Source organism: Zeugodacus cucurbitae, chromosome 3, assembly GCF_028554725.1.
Source record: "Zeugodacus cucurbitae isolate PBARC_wt_2022May chromosome 3, idZeuCucr1.2, whole genome shotgun sequence".
NCBI classification, from domain to species: Eukaryota; Metazoa; Arthropoda; class Insecta; order Diptera; family Tephritidae; genus Zeugodacus; species Zeugodacus cucurbitae.
Window position 1 is genome coordinate 40,531,494 of NC_071668.1, and position 23,691 is coordinate 40,555,184.

Below are 23,691 nucleotides of genomic sequence, written 5' to 3' on the forward strand. Positions count from 1 at the left end.
GAAAAGTAAAGTCCTCTCTCGACGAACAAAAACCAAACTCTACAAGTCTCTCGTCATTCCTGTCCTACTTTACGGTGCAGAAGCGTGGACGATGTCAACATCCGATGAGACGGCACTAGGAGTTTTCGAGAGAAAGGTTTTGCGGAAGTTTTTTGTACATAACTCGTAAACTACTAAAGCTATATCAACGAAATTCTCAGGAGTCGTTTCTTTCGGGCATTTCATTATATAGTCCAAAAATTGAGGATATCGGATTATAGCCACGCCCACCCCCCATACAAAGGTTATGTTGAAAACGACTAAAAATACTTTAATTCAGTAAGGGAAACACCAGAAACCTTAAATTTCATTATAAAGAAGGTACGAAGGTATACAAAATTATATGTGAAAAATTTGGTTTGCAATATTTTCCTCGCAGCCCAATGATATGCTGTCGGTTCACAACCACGCCTACTTCCTATATACCAGAACTTTGAAGTCGATCTGAATCCTTTACTTTACAATACATAAAGTAAGCACTAGTGAAGATATCGGAACAGAACTTTGTATAAATGCTGCATTTATAGTGTGGCAGCCCTTTTCTAAAAATCGCCGAAATCGGACCATAGGTTGTGAAGACCCCATATATCAAACATGAGGACGTCGGTGCTTCTCACCTAATATTAGGGTTCCCAACTTTCAATGGATTTTATACCATAAACATATATGACGCATATGTGGGTAAAATTGTCTATTATACTCGTATAATGTGTGTAAGTATAAAAAATGAACTTTAAGTGCACATACATATGTATTCTGTCTCCTTTAAGGGGTCAGGTGGGTTTAAGAGGTTGAAAACATGAGTATATTCAAATTTTTTTAATATTTACAATCATATATTTAATTCAGCATATTAAAGATACATATGTATTTAAACTAGTGATGAGCGATATTGCTACTTTTGAATCACTGTGAATCACTATATTACTATTGCGATCACAACAAAAAAAAAAAACGAATTTATGAGAATTTGTCCTCACACTTTTTTTTAATTTTTTACATTTACATTTTTATTATTATTAATTTTAACGAAATCCAAAATTTACCTGCTTTTGTAATTACAATTACCTAATTAAAAAATTTTGGGTACATTTAACTGCTTTTGTAATCACCATACCCAAAATTATCCAAATCGCAACTTAAATTGCTACTGTGATCACTGAACAGTGACTGCTACTTTCGAACTGATATTGTTACTGAACAGTGATTGCTACTTTCGAACTGATATTGGTACTGAATAGTGATTGCTACTTTCGAACTGATATTGTTACTGAACAGTGATTCCTACTTTCGAACTGATATTGTTACTGAAAAGTGACTGCTACTTTCGAACTGATATTGTTACTTTCGAACTGGTATTGCTACTGAACTGTGATTGCTACTGGACAGTGATTATTACTTTTCGAACAGTGATCGAATTAGAATTACTGAACTCCTATATCTACTGTGATCGAACAAAAACACTGAACTTCTCTATTATGATATTTACAAAAGATGATCACAGTTGCTATATGTGATTTTTCAATCACAGTGAAAAAATCACCGGTAGTGAAATATATTATTATAAATAATATTTATATTTACAAATTCTGAAACCTTATCTTCCATGCAGTGTCCAAAAAAAGGTTCTAGCCGTGGACATCATAACTCATTATTGGATCATCCAAATCAACAAACCAAAAATATTTGTTGTTAATGAACGAACGAAAAAAGAAAAGAATAAAAACTTAATTCTTGATAGATTTTGAACAAAAAGACTAACTTTTGTGGTCAAATGCCATATGCCATATATTGACTCGAAAAGTAGTTGTAATAAAGATGTGTTGAAATTTTTCAACAGAATCGCTTCATAACTTTTCAAGAAATTGTGTCCACTGACTTCAAAATACGAGTTTTGAGATAAATCCGTTTAAAGTTTTACATTCTTGAAATTTTAATCATATCGATTTCATACTTTTGGATAAAATTTTAATATTGTACAATTTAAAACTTTCAAATTTTGATTCCCACGTAATCGCTTAATTCACCAAATGGTCAAAATAAGCGTGATTCCTGTAATTGAACAAACTGTTCATTTAAATGGGATTATTTTAAATTTTTTATATTTGCGAAAAGTACTGTACTTCTTAGTACCTTATTTTGGAAGTGCTGAATGTAGGCAATACAGTTTTGGCTTGAGCAACCCCATAGTTGAGGTCCATAGGTCCAACATATATGACGAATATGTGGGTCAAATTGTCTATTATATAATATTAAATAAATAAATTGCGAGAGTATAAAATGTTCGGCCACAACCGAACTGAGCACTTCCTTACTTGTTATCTATAGCATTTTCAACGAAATTAACAAATTGGTGCTCCTCGTCAATTGCTGAATGATGATTACGAAACCCGAACTGATGTACTGGTATAAGGTGTTTTAGTTCTATTATTGATTTGAACCTCTTTATGAGAACATTCTCGAAGACTTTCGATAAAGCTGGCAACAGCGATATTGGCCTATAAGATGTGATATCATGTAGGCTGACTTCCTAAATGTATTTTGCTTGTATGTATTTGTATCTCTTTCCCAAACGCAGTTGCATAAACTTTGATAATGTATCGTATTCCTAATTGCAAACCTGCGCGATAAATGCGCAAAAAAGCAAACAGCGCATCGCTAACATTGTTGATGCATTTGTTCAATACAATACAATCTTATAACAAAATATGTAAATTTGTTATCATTACATTTATTGGTCTGTTATGTTTGCTCTCGTAGCTAAATCAAGGTATATTTTCGTTTGACAAAAATTTTGTTGTTGTTCAATTGTCATATACTTTATTAAAGTTTGAAGAGCGCTTCTTTTTGAGTATCCACTCAGTTTCTTTAGATAGTTCATCTTCATCAGTTTCGTATACTTCATCAACACATACATTTGATGGTTTTGGTGCCGTACTAACAGGCTTGCTTTTACTGGGTTTCAGTTCTTTGTTTTCTTTTTTGAGTGCTATATTATGTTTGTGTAATTGATTACACATCGCTTTTAAAGTTTTAAGCCTTTCATTTACAAGAGAGTTAGCCTTTTGTAATTCTTTAATTTTATGAAAACGAGCTTAGACTGTTTCTCGGCGTCACCTCATGTAGAGGTTCAGCCATTTTTTGTTTTTAGCGATTTCCCTACTGGGTGTCGGTAATGAAGTTGGGAATAAAACTTTTTATTCTGTATTTATTCAATGGCAGCTTTGATCACAGGTGGTAATTGTAATGTATGAAGAGAACAGCTGATTGTACATATAATTTGCTTATGCACGTGTTTAGTACGGCTGTCGATATTAATAATAACGTTCTGTTTTTTTATTGTTTTATAATTTTTCGGTTCACTAACGAAATGTTCAAGTAATTTTGATTTCTTTGGTGCAGAAAGCATTGAAAATTTAGAATAATTAAAAAGGGAACTTGTAGAAATTCTTCGCTCTCTTGGACTTTCGATTACTATATGGCATTCAAATTCTGCGCAGTTAGCTGACGCATCTTGTAATGAAGTGTCAATTAAAACAGCTGAAGAAAATATTACCAAGGCTTTAGGCATGTCGTGGAAACCTTTAGCTGACAGCTTCTGTTGTAATTTTGAAGTACCAGATATGTAATCAGCCACAAAGCGATCTGTTTTATCAATCATCTCCAAAATATTTGATATCCTCGGTCTGTTGAGTCCAGTAATCATGCATATTAATGCAAGAAATCGCCGATTGAATTGGGATGAAACTTATGACACGTGTTTCTTGGCATCATAGGAAGGGGAAGGTTGCGTGGGTCCGCCCCCTACTAAGTTTCTTGTGCATATCTCAACAACTACTAAAGCTACTAAACCAAACTTTCTGCAGTCGTTTCTTTTAGGTACTTGCTTATACAGTTCAAAAATGGAGAATGTCGTATTATAACCACGCCTTCCTCTCATACAAAGGACATGTTGAGGACTTCTAAAAATGCTTGCTGAAATTGTTACACAAAAATTTAAATGAGCGTTGCTCCGCCAACTTATGGGTCAAAATAGTCATAATTACAAACGATTAACAGCTGAGTAATTTTATGTACATATTTTACGAATAATTTCGAATTTTTTTATATATTCATATTCAGGTTGCAGTGCAATCCTCAATCTGTAATTTAATCTAATATGCATTTTTTTAATGTTTTATAGGTATTGAGTTCTTTATAATATGTACGTACGGATGTTGGAGAATGTTTTGAATAGCTTAATTAAAAGTTTTGTTTTAATAGTATGTAATGTTAATAGGTTTCTCTAAAAAGGAATATTAAAAATTAAAAACAAAAAATATGAAAATGTTTCATAATATAGGACCACACCAACCTTTATGCAACTGGCTCTCTCGTTTTCGACACTTAGCTCTTCTATTCTGAAACCAAACCTGGAATGACATATAATATACTTTGAAGTTTAAAAATCGCTTAAATATATTGCGACATCTGCTATTCAGATATGTATATGCGATATAAATTTAACCAAAGAGACAGAATGTTATATATTGGGTGCATGAGGGAAAATGGAATATATGGGTAAAAACAATTATGAGCTTTTTCGGTAATGCAGAAATTTCTGATAACTTTGTTTAGTTTGCACAGCTGCCGTTTTGCCGGCTGATGTTGTTGCATAACTCTTATTCGAAACTGCTTATAGAAACATTTGAATTTATGAGCTTAAAAATGAGTGAAAATAAAAATTGTGTATTTTATTTTATTAAATTTAATATTGTCTTGTAAATCTCTTTTATTACTACTTCTTCGCTGCAATATTGTGCATCAGCATTGGAGATTTTTCATTTCTGATGCAGACGCTAGTTTTGCTTTTTCGAACAGGTTGCATTAAGCATACTGTGCAATTTGCACTGCCGAAAAAACCAAGGATGTGAGGTAGTTTCATCTTTGTATTGGATATAATTCAATATTCGAAAACGTGATTTACAAAAACTTATTAATTTAACTCTTCTTCTTCTTATTGACTGGAATAGGCACCGCTTACGCGGTTATAGCCGAGTCCGATTTTGGCAGTTAGGCGCCAATTGATAATACCAAGTGAAGCCTGGTCCTTCTCCACCTGATCCGTCCAAAGGAGTGGAGGTCTCCCTCTTCCTCGCCTTCCACTAGCGGGTACTGCATCGAACGCTTTCAGAGTTGGAACACTTTCGTCCATTGGAACAACATGATCTAGACAGCGTAGTCGCTGTCTCTTCCTCATCATTCCATCGTCTGCGGTATTCGACGTTGCCAATCCTTTTTCTCGAAAACTCCTAGTGTCGTCTCTTCGGAAGTTGACATCGTCCACGCTTCTGCACCATAAAGTAGGACGGGAATGATAAGGGACTTGTAGAATTTCCCGGACATGACGGAGCTTTGGGTATTGCTTAGCGTCAGCTTACACACCCGTATTAGTTTTGCGGGTATACCAAATTCAGACATTGCAGCATAGAGGCAACTCCTTTCCGTGCTGTTGATGGCAGCTTAAAAATCGACAAAGAAATGGTGTGTGTCGTTCCTCTTTTCCAAGATTTGGCGCATGATGAAGGTCTGGTCAGTTGTAGATTTTCCAAATCTAAAGCCACACTGATAAAGTCCAATCAGTTTGTTGGCGGTGGGTATGGGAATGTTTACATACATGTACACTTAACACTTTTATTTAGTTTACACACTTACGTCATTAAAACATAAATTAAAATAAACTAAGTTCTTTTATTGTTTTCCACTATAATTCTATAGAATTTTAATTGAATTTTGCTTTCTGTTTTTACTATTGATTTCGTATTTAAGATTAAGAACTTTTGTAAACTAACTCAGTCATATTCTTTGATTCAATAAAGTAAGATCTACTTTAAGAAAATTAACAAATGTTTTAATTGGCGACGAGAATGGGATTCGCGGAAAAGTATCTTTGAAAAATCAAGGACTTTTTGTTATTTTTAGTAAATTTTTTTACAAAAAAAAAAAAAATAATACTATCCTTAAAGAATTAAGGTAGAAAAAAATATATAAAATTTTAGTGAACAAATCAACAATTAAAAAAAAAAGGAACATCAAAGTTAAGAAGAAGCCGAATCAACAAGAAAACATCAAATCATAAATTTTTTCAAACCAACAACAAATCAACAATAAAAAAAAACCAAAAAGGACATCAAAGTTAAGAAGCCGAATCAACAAGAAAACATCAAATCAAAAATTTTTCAAACCAACAACAAATCAACAATTAAAAAAAAAGGACATCAAAGTTAAGAAGAAGCCGAATCAACAAGTAAAGTTCCTACATAAAGTGAGTTATTTGCATATATTATAAGCATAAGTTTTACAAAGTTATTGTTACAAAAAAAAAAAGCTAATCATTTTGAAAAAAAAAAAACATTAAGATTATTAAGCGAAATTGCAAAGTGAAATTTTAAGTGTTACATATATAAATTCATTTTATTTGGAATCATGGCCCAAGCACCTTCTGTTACCATTGACCCAATCAAATACCTCAAAACATTACCTGAATTTAACGGAACACGACATGACTTTTACAACTTTACTACTCTTATAGATAGAATACACCCCTTACTAACGCAATATGATGAAATGTCCCAACTTCTCTTCTCTGATATAATAAAAAGTAGGTTACAAGGTAGAGCTAGGGAAATAATAGAAATAAATTTTCATGTACAGTCATGGGCGGACATTAAGAATGTTCTCATAAATAATTTTGGAGAAAAATTGAGCGTAGAAGAACTTTATGATAATATGAGAGCAGTAATATTCAGATCAAACACGACAGAATTCTATAACGAAATAAAAGATAAGCTACGGAGGTTAAATAATAAAACCAATTTAATAATGGGAGAAAATCCTGGCACATCAGAAATAGCCAGAAATAACATGAAATCAGCGCTTAACATTTTTAAAGGAAAAATTCCCGAGCCAATGAAGACTATATTGATTTGTAGAAATCCAAACACGCTGGAAGAAGCAATGGAAATCCTTTTCCAAGCAGGCTACGCATATAATGGCAACAAGACCAAACAAATCGAAAATGAGCCACGAAATAGAAATTTTAATAAACAAAACTACAAAAATGATAACGAAAATAATTATAATTCACAAAGACCAAATTCAAATTTTCAATATAGACATAATTTTAATTCTAATAATTATCACAGACAAAATATCCAATATAAACCTCATTATAATTCGCAAGAAAATTATCCTAGACAAAATTTTCAATATAGGCCTAACAAGAATTCAAACCAACAAAGAAATCTTTATAGCTCTTATAATACACCCAATACAAGTTACCAGCAAATTAATCAACCAGAACCTATGTACGTAAATGTTTTCCAAAACGTCAAAAAACAACCAACATATGAAAATTTTCAATTTCCAGCCTGACGGAAAAATTACCACTTAAAACAATAAAATCTAAATTAGGCTACTTAAAATTTTTAATTGATACAGGAGCTTCACATTCAATTATTAATCCAGATATATGCCACCCAAAATGGAATATACCAACGAATGAAATAACTATTAAAACTCTACAGCATATAATCAAAATAAATAAAAAAGTTCGTATCCCTCTTTTTGAAGAACTTGGTAGTAAGGACGTATCAATTGAATTTATTATTTGTAACTTCCATAATTTTTACGATGGATTGATAGGAAATAATATTTTAAAGCCATTAGGAGCAATAATAAATTTAAACGACGATGTAATCATTATAGGTGAAAATAAAATACCTTTAATATATGGAGATCAACAAGTGGAACATCATTTTGGAAAACCAGGAATATATCAAGTTGAATTACCAGTAGAGTACAAAGAAGGATTAGTGTACAAAAACCAAGAATTTTCAAACGATAAAAGTCTAGAAATATTAGAAGGCATATATGAAGCAGATAACTTTAAAATTAACGCTACAATAAATTTTAGTGGAAACACCCCAAAAATAATAAAATTTTCACCTTTTAAAATTGAAAACGCTAATACAAAAAATTTTTGCATATATAATGTAGGAGAGGAAACCCAAAAACTTCCAATTTCGGAACAAATAAGAGTTGAACCCCTCAATAACGAAGAAAAAGAAAAAATATTACAATTAATAAACCAATTTAAAAAATATTTTATTCAGAAAATAGCGATTTAACTTTTACCAATGTAATAAAGCATGAAATAAGGACTGTGAATAACATTCCAATTAATACGAAAACTTATCGATACCCATACATTCATAAGGAAGAAGTGGGTAGACAAATTAAATAAATGTTGAATGCCGGAATAATCGGACCCAGCCATTCACCATATTCAGCTCCAGTATGGATTGTGCCGAAAAAACTGGATGCAAGCGGAAAGAAAAAATGGATATTGGCTATCGTAAGCTAAACGAAGTCACCATTGATGATAAATACCTCATTCCCAACTCCTTTCCGTGATGTTGATGGCAGCTTAAAAATCGACAAAGAAATGGTGTGTGTGGTTCCTCTTTTCCAAGATTTGGCGCATGATGAAGGTCTGGTCAGTTGTAGATTTTCCAAATCTAAAGCCACACTGATAAAGTCCAATCAGTTTGTTGGCGGTGGGTATGGGTATGTTTACATACATGTACACTTAACACTTTTATTTAGTTTACACACTTACGTCATTAAAACATAAATTAAAATAAACTAAGTTCTTTTATTGTTGTACAAAAATGATAACGAAAATAATTCTAATTCACAAAGACCAAATTCAAATTTTCAATATAGACATAATTTTAATTCTAATAATTATCACAGACAAAATATCCAATACAAACCTCATTATAATTCGCAAGAAAATTATCCTAGACAAAATTTTCAATATAGGCCTAACAAGAATTCAAACCAACAAAGAAATCTTTATAGCTCTTATAATACACCCAATACAAGTTACCAGCAAATTAATCAACCAGAACCTATGTACGTAAATGTTTTCCAAAACGTCAAAAAACAACCAACATATGAAAATTTTCAATTTCCAGCCTGACGGAAAAATTACCACATAAAACAATAAAATCTAAATTAGGCTACTTAAAATTTTTAATTGATACAGGAGCTTCACATTCAATTATTAATCCAGACATATGCCACCCAAAATGGAATATACCAACGAATGAAATAACTATTAAAACTCTACAGCATATAATCAAAATAAATAAAAAAGTTCGTATCCCTCTTTTTGAAGAACTAGGTAGTAAGGACGTATCAATTGAATTTTTTATTTGTAACTTCCATAATTTTTACGATGGATTGATAGGAAATAATATTTTAAAGCCATTAGGAGCAATAATAAATTTAAACGACGATGTAATCATTATAGGTGAAAATAAAATACCTTTAATATATGGAGATCAACAAGTGGAACATCATTTTGGAAAACCAGAAATATATCAAGTTGAATTACCAGTAGAGTACAAAGAAGGATTAGTGTACAAAAACCAAGAATTTTCAAACGATAAAAGTCTAGAAATATTAGAAGGCATATATGAAGCAGATAACTTTAAAATTAAAGCTACAATAAATTTTAGTGGAAACACCCCAAAAATAATAAAATTTTCACCTTTTAAAATTGAAAACGCTAATACAAAAATTTTTTGCATATATAATGTAGGAGAGGAACCCCAAAAACTTCCAATTTCGGAACAAATAAGAGTTGAACCCCTCAATAGCGAAGAAAAAGAAAAAATATTACAATTAATAAACCAATTTAAAAAAATATTTTATTCAGAAAATAGCGATTTAACTTTTACCAATGTAATAAAGCATGAAATAAGGACTGTGAATAACATTCCAATTAATACGAAAACTTATCGATACCCATACATTCATAAGGAAGAAGTGGGTAGACAAATTAAATAAATGTTGAATGCCGGAATAATCGGACCCAGCCATTCACCATATTCAGCTCCAGTATGGATTGTGCCGAAAAAACTGGATGCAAGCGGAAAGAAAAAATGGATATTGGCTATCGTAAGCTAAACGAAGTCACCATTGATGATAAATACCTCATTCCCAACATCGACGAAATTTTGGAGAAATTGGGAAGGTGTCAATATTTTACGACCCTTGATCTTGCTAAAGGCTTCCATCAGATTGAAATAAATGAAAAAGATATTCCAAAAACCGCATTTAACGTAGAAGGCGGCCACTACGAGTTCCTTCGTATGCCGTTCGGACTAAAAACAGCACCAGCCACTTTTCAAAGGCTGATGAATAATGTCCTAGGTGATTTTATTAATAAAATTTGTCTCGTATACCTCGATGACATAATAATATTCTCAACCTCACTTCAGGAACATTTGGAATCTATACCAAAAGTATTTAATCGTTTGAAAGAAGTAAATTTAAAGATCCAGTTAGATAAAAGCGAATTTATGAAAATAGAAACTAGTTTTTAGGGCATATAGTAACTGAATCAGGAATAAAACCAAACCCAGATAAAATTTTATGCGTACAAAAATTTCCATTACCAACAACCCAAAAACAAATTAAGCAATTCTTAGGTCTCGCAGGATATTACCGCAAATTTATTAAAGACTACTCGAAAATTGCACGACCACTCACAAAGTATTTAAAAAAAGACGCTAAAATTGATGTTAAGGATCCTGATTATAAAGAAAGTTTTGATACTCTAAAAAAATTATTAACTAATTCCCCTGTCTTGGCATATCCCGACTTCAATAAAAAGTTTGTTTTGCAAACGGATGCAAGCAACTTTGCAGTGGGAGCAGTGCTGTCCCAAGATGGACATCCTATTTGTTTTGCTAGTAGAACACTTAATGATCATAAGCAAAACTATAGTACTATAGAAAAAGAATAACTAGCAATTGTATGGGCTACTCAACAATTGAGACCATATTTGTTCGGCAGGCGATTTTTGATAGAAACGGATCATAGACCCTTAACGTGGCTATTTTCTATTAAAGAGCCGAATTCTAAATTGGTCCGATGGAGACTTCGTTTACAAGAATATGATTATGAAATAAAATATAAGAAAGGAGTTTTAAATGGTAATGCAGATGCCTTATCAAGAGTTGAAATAAATACTAATGAAGAAACCCAAAATACTGAAATGGATGAAACTGACGAGATGACTCAGAATGAAAATACAATTTTTTTTTAATTTTTAATAAAACTGTATCGGGATCACTAAAAATAAAAAACGAAAATATTTTTAAGAATAAAAGAAAAACAATAACTGCAAAAATATTCGACGAACAAACACTTATCACTATCATAAAAAACCATTTTAATCCTAATAAGACTAATGCCATATTCATTACAGATGAATCTTTATTTAATATTTTTAATGAAACAGTCAAGAAATATTTTAACGATAATAGGCAATTCAAAATCATTAGATGTAAAAAGCTACTAGTAGATATCACAGATGAAAATCAGTTAACAGAAAAATTGAAAAAGAACACAATCGAAATAATCACAGAGCAATAAATGAAAACTTTGCTGAATTGAAAACAATAATCTATCACCCCCAACTAAGAATACGAATAACCCAATATATAAATAACTGCGATATATGTAACAAGGAAAAATATGACAGGCACCCAATCAAACAAGAATATAAAATAACTGAAACTCCTGAGAAACCTGGAGAAATTATTCACGTAGATGTTTTTTATAGTTTACAGAAAACACTATTTTTAACGTTTATCGACAAATTCTCGAAGGCAATTAAAATTAAAAATAGATCTTGGATAGAATTTAAATTAGCCCTAACGCAGTATTTATCAATAGTAGGAAATATAAAGAAATTGGTTGTAGATTATGAACTAGGTTTTAAAGCTCTACCTCTATTGGAATTTCTTAGAGAACAAGAAATTGAGATACATTACACGTCAAATAATAATCATACATCTACCTCAGATGTAGAGAGGTTACACAACACTATAAATGAACATACTAGAATTTTAAAACATGATCCTAATAAAGATACAGAAAATACAGAAGAAAAAATATATAAAATAATTATGTTTTATAACAATCCAATCCATTCCAGTACAGGAAAGAAACCAATTAATTTTAGAAATGGAAATATAGACCCAAGCGAATATCAAATAATTAGAGAACGAATAATAAATAATAAAGAAAAAGCTATTAATAAACTCAACAAAACACGCGAAAATGTAGAAATTCTGACAGGCCCTGTTTATTTAAAGGATGAAAGAGGAGGTAAAAACCATTCTAAATTTCGAAAAATAACCGTCACCGAATTAGATAATGAACACGTTATAACAGATCGAGGACATAAATATTACAAATCACACATTAAAAGAAATAAAAAATTTCAAAATTTAAATAACGTAATACCTCAAAACTCCTAACATACCACCTTTTCAGATGATTTTTCTTGTATTACTTTATGCATCAGTGCTACTCGACACAGGAGCACAATACTTAGAAGTCCAAGACTTGACAGACAACCACGGTTATATTCCAACCCTGTAGTTCGGTACCATCGGAGAAGAGCTAACGATATAACTAATCCCGAATCATTAGCACCGGTCCCAGTGCTACATTACAATGTCCTACGAGAGTAATCGAGCGGTGCGACTATGCATTACCAGTCATTGGTGAAAGGACTAGTTCCAAAATCGTTAGTGAATCACTAGTACAGAATCACTAGCGTTTTCGTTAATTCAAAATGGCTAGTGATTTGACTAATTCGAACACGCTAGAGGTTTCATTAATTCAAAATCGCTAACGATTCTACTCGTCCAATAACGCTTATGGTTCTACGCCTGAGAAAACTTTTGAAAACAACACTTTTACAAAAAATAAAACAAATGTTTACGAAATACAAAGAAATATATATTTATTTAGTTCATGTACAAATATTTTTTTTCAATTTATTTTCTTATTTTCTACTATTCTTATATTCTATCTCCTCCCTTTTTTGTCCTTAAAAATTATCTTATTCTTATTTACTAATTATTTATTTTCTTTATTAATATTACTTTTTTATTATTAGCTATGTTAATTAATTTTTATTTATTATTTAATACACATACATGATTGTACAAAATAAAAAATATTATTAGTTTTTAGTATAATAATGTTGTAATAATAAGTTGTCAATTATATTAAGTATATAACCTGATCTATGGGTGGATAATCCCGCGATGGTTCTATGGGTTGCAGAGTTTGGGTGATCTGCGGTGATTTTGTTGTTGTTTGTGATGATCCGGTGTTGGCGCCTCCATCCGTGGTTGTTTTTCCCTTCTTCTTGTCTTGCGTTCTTATTCTTATTTTATTATTACATTTATTCACTTATTAAATTAATTTTCACTTTTTTGCACAATACTTTTTCACTATATGTAAAAATATTCTATAATTTTCCGTACGCAAATTACGCATCTTCTTCTTAGTCGGAAAAATGTGAAATGACGCGTCAAAAAATTGTGTGACAAAAGAGACGAGAGAGAGAGCGCGAAATGAAAAAAAACAAGAGTACTGTTTTTAGGGGTGGGTTTTGCCAATTCATTTTTCGAGTAATGCCTCGTTGCATTACAAATCATTAGCGAAAAGACTAATTACTAGTAATGCATGAAATCGCTAGTAGATTTAGCGCTCTAGTAATCGCTTGACACCAGCCGAACTACTGGAAATTAAGCTGAAAGACACGGAAATTATTGAAAACTACTTAAGAGTAATACATATTATTAACACTACTCAATACTTTGAAACAGTAAATATTTTACAAGACAATATACATAAACTTTCGGACACATATACAAATGTTACTCCTCTATTAGGAAGCGTTAACAAAATCATGGACATACATATGTAGGACAAAAATTAAAAACTTAATTCCTAATTTTAGACAGAAACGAGGACTAATAAACGCAATAGGGAAAGGACTTAAATTTGTAGTAGAGACAATGGATAGTGATGACGAAAAAGAAATTATGGACAAAATTCAAACTCTAGAAAAAAGTAAGACTGAGACAATGACCGCCCTAAACGAAATGAATTATCTAGGGAGTTCCATAGAAAATAAAATATTAAATATCACAAACCATATTAACAAACAACTATTCAAAACAAGTAAGGAAGGGCTAAGTTCGGGTGTAACCGAACATTTTATACTCTCGCAATTTATTTATTTAACTTTATTAATATTATATAATACACAATTTGACCCACATATTCGTCATATATATTGTATAAGGTCCATTGAAACCCTAATATTAGGTTAGAAGCACCGAGGTCCTCATGTTCGATATATGGGGCCTTGACAACCTATGGTCCGATTTCGGTGATTTTTAGAATGGGGCTGCCACACTATAAATGTAGCATCGATATCTTTACTAGTACTTACTTTATATATTGTAAAGTAAACGATTCAGATGGTCTTAAAATTCTGGTATATAGGAAGTAGGCGTGGTTGTGAAGCGATTTGGACAATTTTCACAACATATCATTAGGATGTAAAGAATCTATTACAAACCAAGTTTCATTGAAATCGGTCGAGTAGTTCCTGAGATATGGTTTTTGACCCATAAGTGGGCGATGCCATGCCCATTTTCTATTTTGTAAAAAAATCTGTGTGCAGCTTCCATCTGCCATTTCTTATGTGAAATTTAGTGTTTCTGGTATTTTTCGTTATTGAGTTAACCGCTTTTTAGTAGTTTTCAACATAACCTTTGTATGGGAGGTGGGCGTGGTTACAATCCGATTTTCTCCATTTTTGGACTGTATAAGGAAATACCTGAGAAAAACGACTCCTGAAAGTTTCGTTGATATACCTTTAGTAGTTTGCGAGATATGTACAAAAAACTTAGTAGGGGGAGGGGCCAAGCCCACTTTCTCAAAAAAATTACATCTACCTATGCCCCTTCCTAGTGCGATCCTTCATACCAAATTTTACTTCCATAGCTTTATTTATAGCTTAGTGATGGCACTTTAAGTGTTTTCGGTTTTCGCCATTTTGTGGGCGTGGCAGTGGTTTGATTTCGCCCATTTTCGAACTTAACCTTCTTATGGTGCCAAGGAACACGTGTTCCAAGTTTCATTAAGATATCTCAATTTTTACTCAAGTTACAGCTGGCACGGACGGACGGACAGACGGACGGACATACAGACATCCGGATTTGAACTTTTCTCGTCACCCTGATCATTTTTATGTATGTATATAACCCCATATCTAACTCGTTTAGTTTTAGGACTTACAACCAACCGTTATGTGGACAAAACTATAATACTCTCGTAGCAACTTTGTTGCGAGAGTATAAATATATAAATAAGTTTAAAACCGGAATCCAAAACAAAATTCTCAATTTAGAAGACGAAACAAATTTCCTCGAAAATATTTTTCAGATTAATAACGATATCAACTTGTTAATAGACCACGTAAATGAAATAGGACACGTCATTTTTAATTCAAAACTAGGAATAATTCCATCAGACATATTGACAACTGAAGAATTCAATTTTATTATTATATTATAAAGAAAAGTTATTAGTTTTGACATTAAGCATCCCAAAATTTTTAAATGAAACATTAGCTGAAGTTGTATTTGAACCACTACCAAACATCCAAAATAAAACTGTAACTGTAAAATTTAGAACCTAATTGTAATATGACTACAATGAAAAACCAAGAAGAAAAAGAAATTTATCCAGGCTTACTTATATTTAAGAATTACCATGATAAAATTATTACCAATTGTGAAAAACCACGAATATTTGAAAATTTAAAAACATTTTTGATAAAGTATGAAAATTGCTTTGTAGAAACTAATTTAAAAATCTATGAAAATTATAAAATAAATGTAAAAGAAATGTTTATCATAAACAAACTAGCATTAAGAGTTAAAGAAAATTATGTATCACTCCCGAATTTAAATCTTAACGAAATACATTTTAACGAAACAATAAAGGCTGTAAAACATAATTTTTTTAGAAATGCTATAATAAACACTGGGAGTAATATAGCAATACTAATGATTTTTACCTGTACTATTATTATAATCTGTATAAAAAACAATAACAGAACTTATGTAATCTCTTCGTCGGAGCCTCAGGCTAACGGTGGGGGAGTTATCCACTTCACCACCACACAAAACATTAATATAAACATTCATGTATGTATGTTTACATACATGTACACTTAACACTTTTATTTAGTTTACATACTAACGTCATTAATACATAAATCAAAATAAACTAAGTTCTTTTATTGTTTTCCACTTAATTGTGGGCAACGTACTTTTCATAAGAGGCATCGAACTCTTTAATTTTTATACTCTCGCAACAAATGTTGCTAAAGAGAGTATTATAGTTTTGTTCACATAACGGTTGTTTGTAACGCCCAAAACTAAACGAGTTAGATATAGAGTTATATATACCAAAGTGCTCAGGGTGAAGAGTGGAGTTCAAATCCGAATGTCTGTCTGTCCGCCCGTCCGTCCGTCCGTCCGTCTGTGCAAGCTGTAACTTGAGTAAAAATTAAGATATCTTGATGAAACTTGGCACACTTATATCTTGGCACCATAGGAAGTTTGCTTTCGAAAATGAGCAAACTCGGACTACTTTGGTATGAAGGATCGCACTATGAAGGGGCATATTTCTTTGGGGAAGTGGGCGTGGCCCCGCCCCTACTAAGTTTTTTGTACATATCTCGCAAACCAATAGAGCTATATAAACCAAACTTTCTGCAGTCGTTTTTTTTAGCCACTTCCTAATACAGTCCAAAAATGAAAGAAATCGGATCATAACCACGCCCACCTCCCATACAAAAGTTAGGTTGAAAATTACTAAAAGTGGGTTAACTCACTAACGTAATACGTCAGAAACACTAAATTTCACATAAGAATTGGCAGATGAAAGCTGCACTCAGATTTTTTTACAAAATGGAAAATGGGCGTGGCGTCGCTTACTTATGGGTCAAAACCCATATCTCAGGAACTACTCGACCGATTCCAATGAAACTTGGTTTGTAATAGTTTCCTTACATCCCAATGATATGTTGTGAAAATAGGTCAAATCGCTTCACAACCACGCCTACTTCCTATATACCAGAACTTTGAAGACGATCTGAATCGTTTACTTTACAATATATAAAGTAAGTACTAGTGAAGATATCGGTGTAGAACTTTGCACAAATACTATGTTAATAGTGTGGCAGCCCCATTCTAAAAATCGCCGAAATCGGACCATAGGTTTTTAAGACCCCATATATCGAACACGAGGACCTCGGTGCTTCTAACCTAATATTTTGGTTTCCAACTTTCAATGGACTTTATGCAATATATATGACGAATATGTGGGTCAAATTGTGTATTATATAATATAAATAAAGTTAAATAAATAAATTGCGAGAGTATAAAATGTTCGGTTACACACGAAATTAGCCCTTCCTTACTTGTCATATTAAGAATTATATCGAATTTCATTTGTTTATAAAATAGTTGAAATTGCATTGACAATATTTATAACCAAAATTCTAAAGAATTTTAAGTGCATTTCCGTTTTGCTTTAGGATCGGAATTCTTAAGAGGCATTGCACTTATTAATTTTGCTGATAAGAATTCTATAGAATTTTAATTGTATTTTGCTTTCTGTTTTTACTATTGATTTCGTATTTAAGATTAAGAACTTTTGTAAACTAACTCAGTGATATTCTTTGATTCAATAAAGGAAGATCTACTTTAAGAAAATTAACAAATGTTTTAATTGTTAGGACCACAGAGCGTTCGCACATCGAAAACATTGGAGACATGTCGTCCATCTATAACAACATGATCGATCTGGGGATATATTTTCTTATGCTGGACTCTAGCACTATAGCTCACCATATTTCGATCGATCAGCCTCAACCCATTTGGCGAGATTTCATCATGGGGACTGAATTTTCCGACTGTGATTAAGATAGCTACTTGACCCATATATTCGAACTTTATGTCTACTAGAATAAAACATCATTATATAAAATATACGGTGGATGAGAACCGACTTCTGCCATGTCAACCACCACAATACGGTACATGCAAAATTTTTCGTTTACATATTTTGCACGACATAAAAGCCGCTTAAAGTTTCAAAATCATTATAGTAAGTATGTGAAGGAATGTAATGTACCGATTTTACCCATTTATGACAGAGTGGACATTATTATTGACTAAAGCTAATTAAAGCATATCCCTACTTCATTAACATAACAAGTAAAGAAGGACTAAAGTCAGGTGTAACCGAACATTGTACGTATACTCGATTTCACCAACTATAAGCTTGCAATATATGTATGTACGAATTCTTACTTACTAGACGACTACACGACACGACGCACAGTGGGCCAATGGAGATCATTTCTCGGATTAATTAAAAAAAAATATATGAAGATCCTTCAAAACTAAGTATACTTGCTTAAAGTACACAAAATTCTACATCAGTAAGCAAAAAAATAAATCTCAAATACGTAATAGTGCTTACGTAGTGAAGCTACAAACTTGATATTTGTGAAACAAAAATCTAATTTTTTGTTTTTTAAAGCCGCAGATCTTTTGTACGTAAATTGTGTTTTTGTAAAGTAATTCTAAAAATTTGTAAAACTTAACCATGGAACCATCAAACTCAGGTAATAATTGAACTAGTTTGCTAAATTGTGTGTAAAGTTATAATTGCAAAAGTATATTTTTTTGAGATTATATATATGGAGTCCAAAAAAAATTAATTTTCTTAGTTTAAGTAGACAAAAAGTTGGTAGTTCAATTGAGTTCAGATAAGATTTAAACACCATTGGAAAGCCTGAACAATTAAATGTTATTTTAGAGAAATTTAGGTTGCGCATCAGTGCGCCTCAGAAGATATCCTCGCATTTGTAATAATATTCCGTATGCAATTTATAAATTAAATTTGCTTCTGGACTGTAGCTTGTTCGCCTAACGGTTTTGTTGTTGTTTTTGTTGTTACATTTACTGTTGTTGTTTATATTGTTGGAGTTTCGTTGCTTTTGTTGCTGTTATTTTATATTTTTATTTTTTGTTTTGTTTTAATATACCATATTTTAAGAGTCATGTGATTAAATTTTGCAGGAACATGCAACGTCGTTTTTTTTTACTCGCCTCAGCTTGTACAATATTTTCAATTGTGTCAGCTGTAGGACAATGGATGATAAAATCATGCATTTAAAAGAAGAGCTAAAAAAACGTACTGGTTATTCTGAAGACAACTCTCAAGTTTTCAATGAACGAATAAAAAAATTTGTATTTGAGTTTAAGAAAAAATGGAATAAGGCCCATAGAAGGGAAGATAGATTTCTATCTGATATTAATAAGAATTGGCTACAATCGTCAATTGGGTTTCCACTAGGTCAAGCATGTAAAAGAGGTCGAAAAGAAATTTCATTTAGTGACTCTAGTGATTCGTCTAAATTAAAAAAAAATAAATTTTTAAGAGATACCACAGAGTTACCAGTTTTACTTCATGCAGCAGAAACTAAATTAAGAACAACCGGCTCCGTAGAAAAATCAAAAGCGATACGTAGTATCGTACATTTTTCACCATCAACAGCCAAAAGGTTTAACGAAAGTTTAAAGAAACCTGTAGTCAGTACAAAAATGTCAAATCTTAAAGCTCTAGCTGTCTTCGTAGAAGCTAAGCTATCTCGCTACCAATACAATGTTGTTAGACAATCTGCTCCAGATAAGTTTCCGTCATATAAAATTATACAAAACGAGAAAAAAAAGTGCTATCCAGAATATCGGTGCATTACAATAAGCGAAACTTCCGCTGAAGTAAGTTTACAAGCACTATTAAACCACACAGCAGAACGATTAATACAAATTCATGAAAACCGTATTGACTCGTTAATTAACCAAAAACTCCAACTGTATACTAAATGGGGATTTGATGGAAGCTCTGGTCACAGTTCGTACAAGCAAGTTTTTCATGGATGTGATGGTATCGATTCCTCCGTATTTTTAACTACAATTGTGCCTCTAAAACTTATGTTGGCTGAACAAGTAATTTGGAAAAATCCTCGACCATCATCAACTAGATTTTGTAGGCCCCTAAAAATTGAATTTGTGAAGGAAACCAAATCTGTGGCGATTACGGAAAAGGAAAGGGTAGAACAAGAAGTTAAGAATTTAATTTGTACAATTATACTAGTTAATGACAAAGTTGTATATGTGGATCACAAATTAATTTTGACAATGATTGATGGGAAGGTGTGCAATGCTTTAACTGGAACTACATCAACACAAAAGTGCTTTTATATGGGGCAACTACTAAGGATTTTAACAATATAGAAGACATGATCGAAAGACCTGTAAATGTAGAAAACTTGAAATTTGGCTTATCTATTCTTCACGGCTGGATTAGATTTTTTGAAAGCCTCCTACATATTTCATACAAATTACCGATACAGAAATGGCAAGCTAGAACCGATTCAGAAAAACAAATCGTTTCTGAGACGAAGCGAAAAATTCAGAAGCAATTTAAAGAAACTTTAGGATTAATAGTGGACCAACCAAAACCTGGCTTTGGAAACACAAATGATGGTAATACCGCCAGACGTTTTTTTCAAAATGCAGAAAAGTCTGCTGAAATAACCTCTATAAATTTAAATTTGATAAAGCAAATGCACATTCTTTTAATTGTGGTATCTAGTGGGTATGAAATAAACAACAAAAAATTTCGATTTTTTTCACGTAAAACAGCAAAACTTTTTGTTAAGTTGTATCCGTGGTACAACATGCCCCCGACTTTGCACAAATACTTTATACACGGAACTGAAATTATTGATAACGCACTTTTGCCTATTGGCCAATTATCAGAAGAAGCACAAGAAGCTCGCAATAAAGATTTAAAAAAATATCGGGAATTTCATTCAAGAAAGTGCAGCCGCGAAAAGTCTAATCAAGATATTCTCAATTCTTTTTTTTTAACCTCAGATCCAATAATTTCAAGCATGCGAAGATTGCCAAAAAAGAACTTGCAAAATTTACCAGAAGAGGCTGTCGATTTAATTATAAGTGATGAGTATGGAAATAGCGATGATGATAGTGAAGATGTTGATGATGATGATAATGATGATAATGATGATGACGTCGACGATGACGATGATGATGTTAGTGAAGGTGACAATTATTACAATGAGAGTTTAGATACAGATGACATCGATATTAAATAAAAATTTTTTGGAATTGCTTCAATTCTATAGTCATATATAGTAAACCATTATTTTAATATTACAGCTGCATCCAAATCATCCTTCTTAAAAACTATTTGTTGTGACTAACTGGATTTGAATAAAATATAAAATAATCAAAAATTATAAAAATAAAGCTCCAGTTAATTAATCCGAGAAATGATCTCCATTGGCCCCACTGTGCGACGTAGCGACGGCAGATTACAAATGTCGCTTTGAAGCCTGTGTCTTGAACATTTTGAAGACGGAAGCGGCATATCAAAAAACAATTTCATTGTTACTGTACTAAAACCTTCCACTTCAATATAATTTACATATTTAGTTCAAAGAGAATTTTTTTTTGCAAAAATATATATGTACAGCCTTGGCCAAAAGTATTAGGCACCCCATTAAAATACAAGTATTCTCGAATGCCACATTCGATAGCCACTATCAAAGTTACCACTTCTTTTTGTAAATGTCTTACATGAGTGTTTAACTGTTGATTAAACGAATAAATTTTGTATTATTAAAAGTATTAAAAAAAATTAAGCTAAAACTAAAAATTGTCATTTTTAAGAAATTCATAAAATATTTTATAATATTTTTTTTATTTATTTTTTTTTTTTTTTAATGTTATTATCACTAATTCATTGTATTTTCACTGCTTTACTAATAAAAATTCATTTTTTCACTTGTTAAAACAAAAAATTCAGTAATTAGTGGGGTGCCTAATACTTTGGCCAAGGCTGTATATAAAAGCTATTTTACGCTTCTGCTGGCAAAATAACGTCATACTTGTTAGAACTTAGAATAATTTTACATTTCACATATTAGTGGCAACTCTACAGCGACCATTGTCGTCGGGAAATTAGAAACAATTGTAATTTGGCGACAGCGACAACTTCAAGCCTGCTGTCGTGATGTCTTGTGTCACCTTGTCTGAAACCTCGTTTGGTATCGAACGGCTCGGAGAGGTCCTTCCCAATCATGATGGAGCTTTTGGTGTTGCTCAACGTAAATTTACACAGCCGTATTGGTTTTGCGGGGATACCAAATTAAGACATCGCGGCGTAAAGGCAGCTCCTTTTCGTGCTGTCGAAAGCAGCTTTAAAATCGACAAAAAGGTGGTGTGTGTCGATCCTCTTTTCAGGGGTCTTCTCCAAGATTTGGCGCATGGTGAATATCAGTTGTTGATTTTCCATTTTTTTCGGCCTCTTTCTTTTTTTGTCTCGCTTCCCTCTTCAGCTCTCGGTATCTATCCCATCCCGCACGTGTTGTGGTCGTTTTCAACGTTGCGAGGTAGGCAGTCTGTTTTCTCCCCGCTGCAATAATGATAACGTAGGCAATAATAAGTGCATAGCTCATATTGATTGAGAAATGGCGTACATTGCGGCGGCATTGTTTTCGCTTTGGTTTAGTGCCGACGATATATGTTCTTGTAGTAATTTTTTTAATATTTCTATATTTATTGCATCTGTTGTTTGTATTGTTTTTAAGCCTAACAATAAGTTATAAAATCTTAAATCTATTTCAAGACGCAGGCATTTCTTTTCTTTATAGGCGTGTTTTTATTTTTTTATTGAAAAGTAAATAAATATAGTTTTACATTTCATAGAATTCCAACTAATAAAAATAAATTATACTAATATGTATGTATATGTATGTATTGTAATTGTTTTCCAATTTTAAAAGATCAAGACAATACAAGCGCTTTTAGGGAGCTTTTTTTCAGAAACTATATACAGTACTTTTCGTTTAATTGACCCTATGGTTAATTGTTTTCCCGTTTAATTGAACGGTGTTATCAGGCAAAAAATATAGCACATGTAAATTTTCTCGGATAATTGAACTCGGTTAATTGATTTTCCCGCTTAGTTGGTTCAAAATACATATATGTAATCAAAAATCATTAGTGTATACAATCATATATTTCATTCAGCATATTAAAGATACATATTTAAACAGTATTTTGTGAAATTTATATTTACAAATTCCTAAAGCTTAGCCGTTGGTACCTCACCTTCCATGAAGTGTCCAAAAAAAGGTTCTTGCCGTGGACATCATAACTCATTATTGGTTCATCCAAATCAACAAATCAAAAATATTTCTTGTTAATGAACGAAGGAAAGGATTAAAAACTGAATTCCTGATAGATTTTGAAGAGAAAAACTAACTTTTGTGATCAAATTTTCAACAGAATCGCTTCATAACTTTTCAAGAAATCGTATCCACTGACTCCAAAATTCGACTTTTAAGATAAATCCATTTAAAGTTTTACATTCTTGAACTCCTAATCATATCGATTTCATACTTTTGGATAATATTTTAATATAGTATTATTTAATAAGATAAAAAACTTTCAAATTTCGATTCCTACGTAATCGCTTAATTCACAAAATGGTCCAAATAAGCGTGATTCCTGTAATTGAACAAACTGTTCATTTAAACGGGATTCTATT

General features: G+C 31.9%; 1 protein-coding gene across 1 annotated transcript in view; it reads right to left on the reverse strand.

Annotated features, from left to right (window-relative positions):
• The window catches only part of LOC128920062 (short stature homeobox protein 2), a 216,758-nt gene that overhangs the window by 143,820 nt on the left and 49,247 nt on the right, over positions 1 to 23,691 (reverse strand). Inside the window, exon 3 of the mRNA XM_054226315.1 lies at positions 4,394 to 4,451. Coding sequence (XP_054082290.1) covers positions 4,394 to 4,451 — 58 coding nt within the window. The remainder of the gene's footprint in view (positions 1 to 4,393; positions 4,452 to 23,691) is intronic.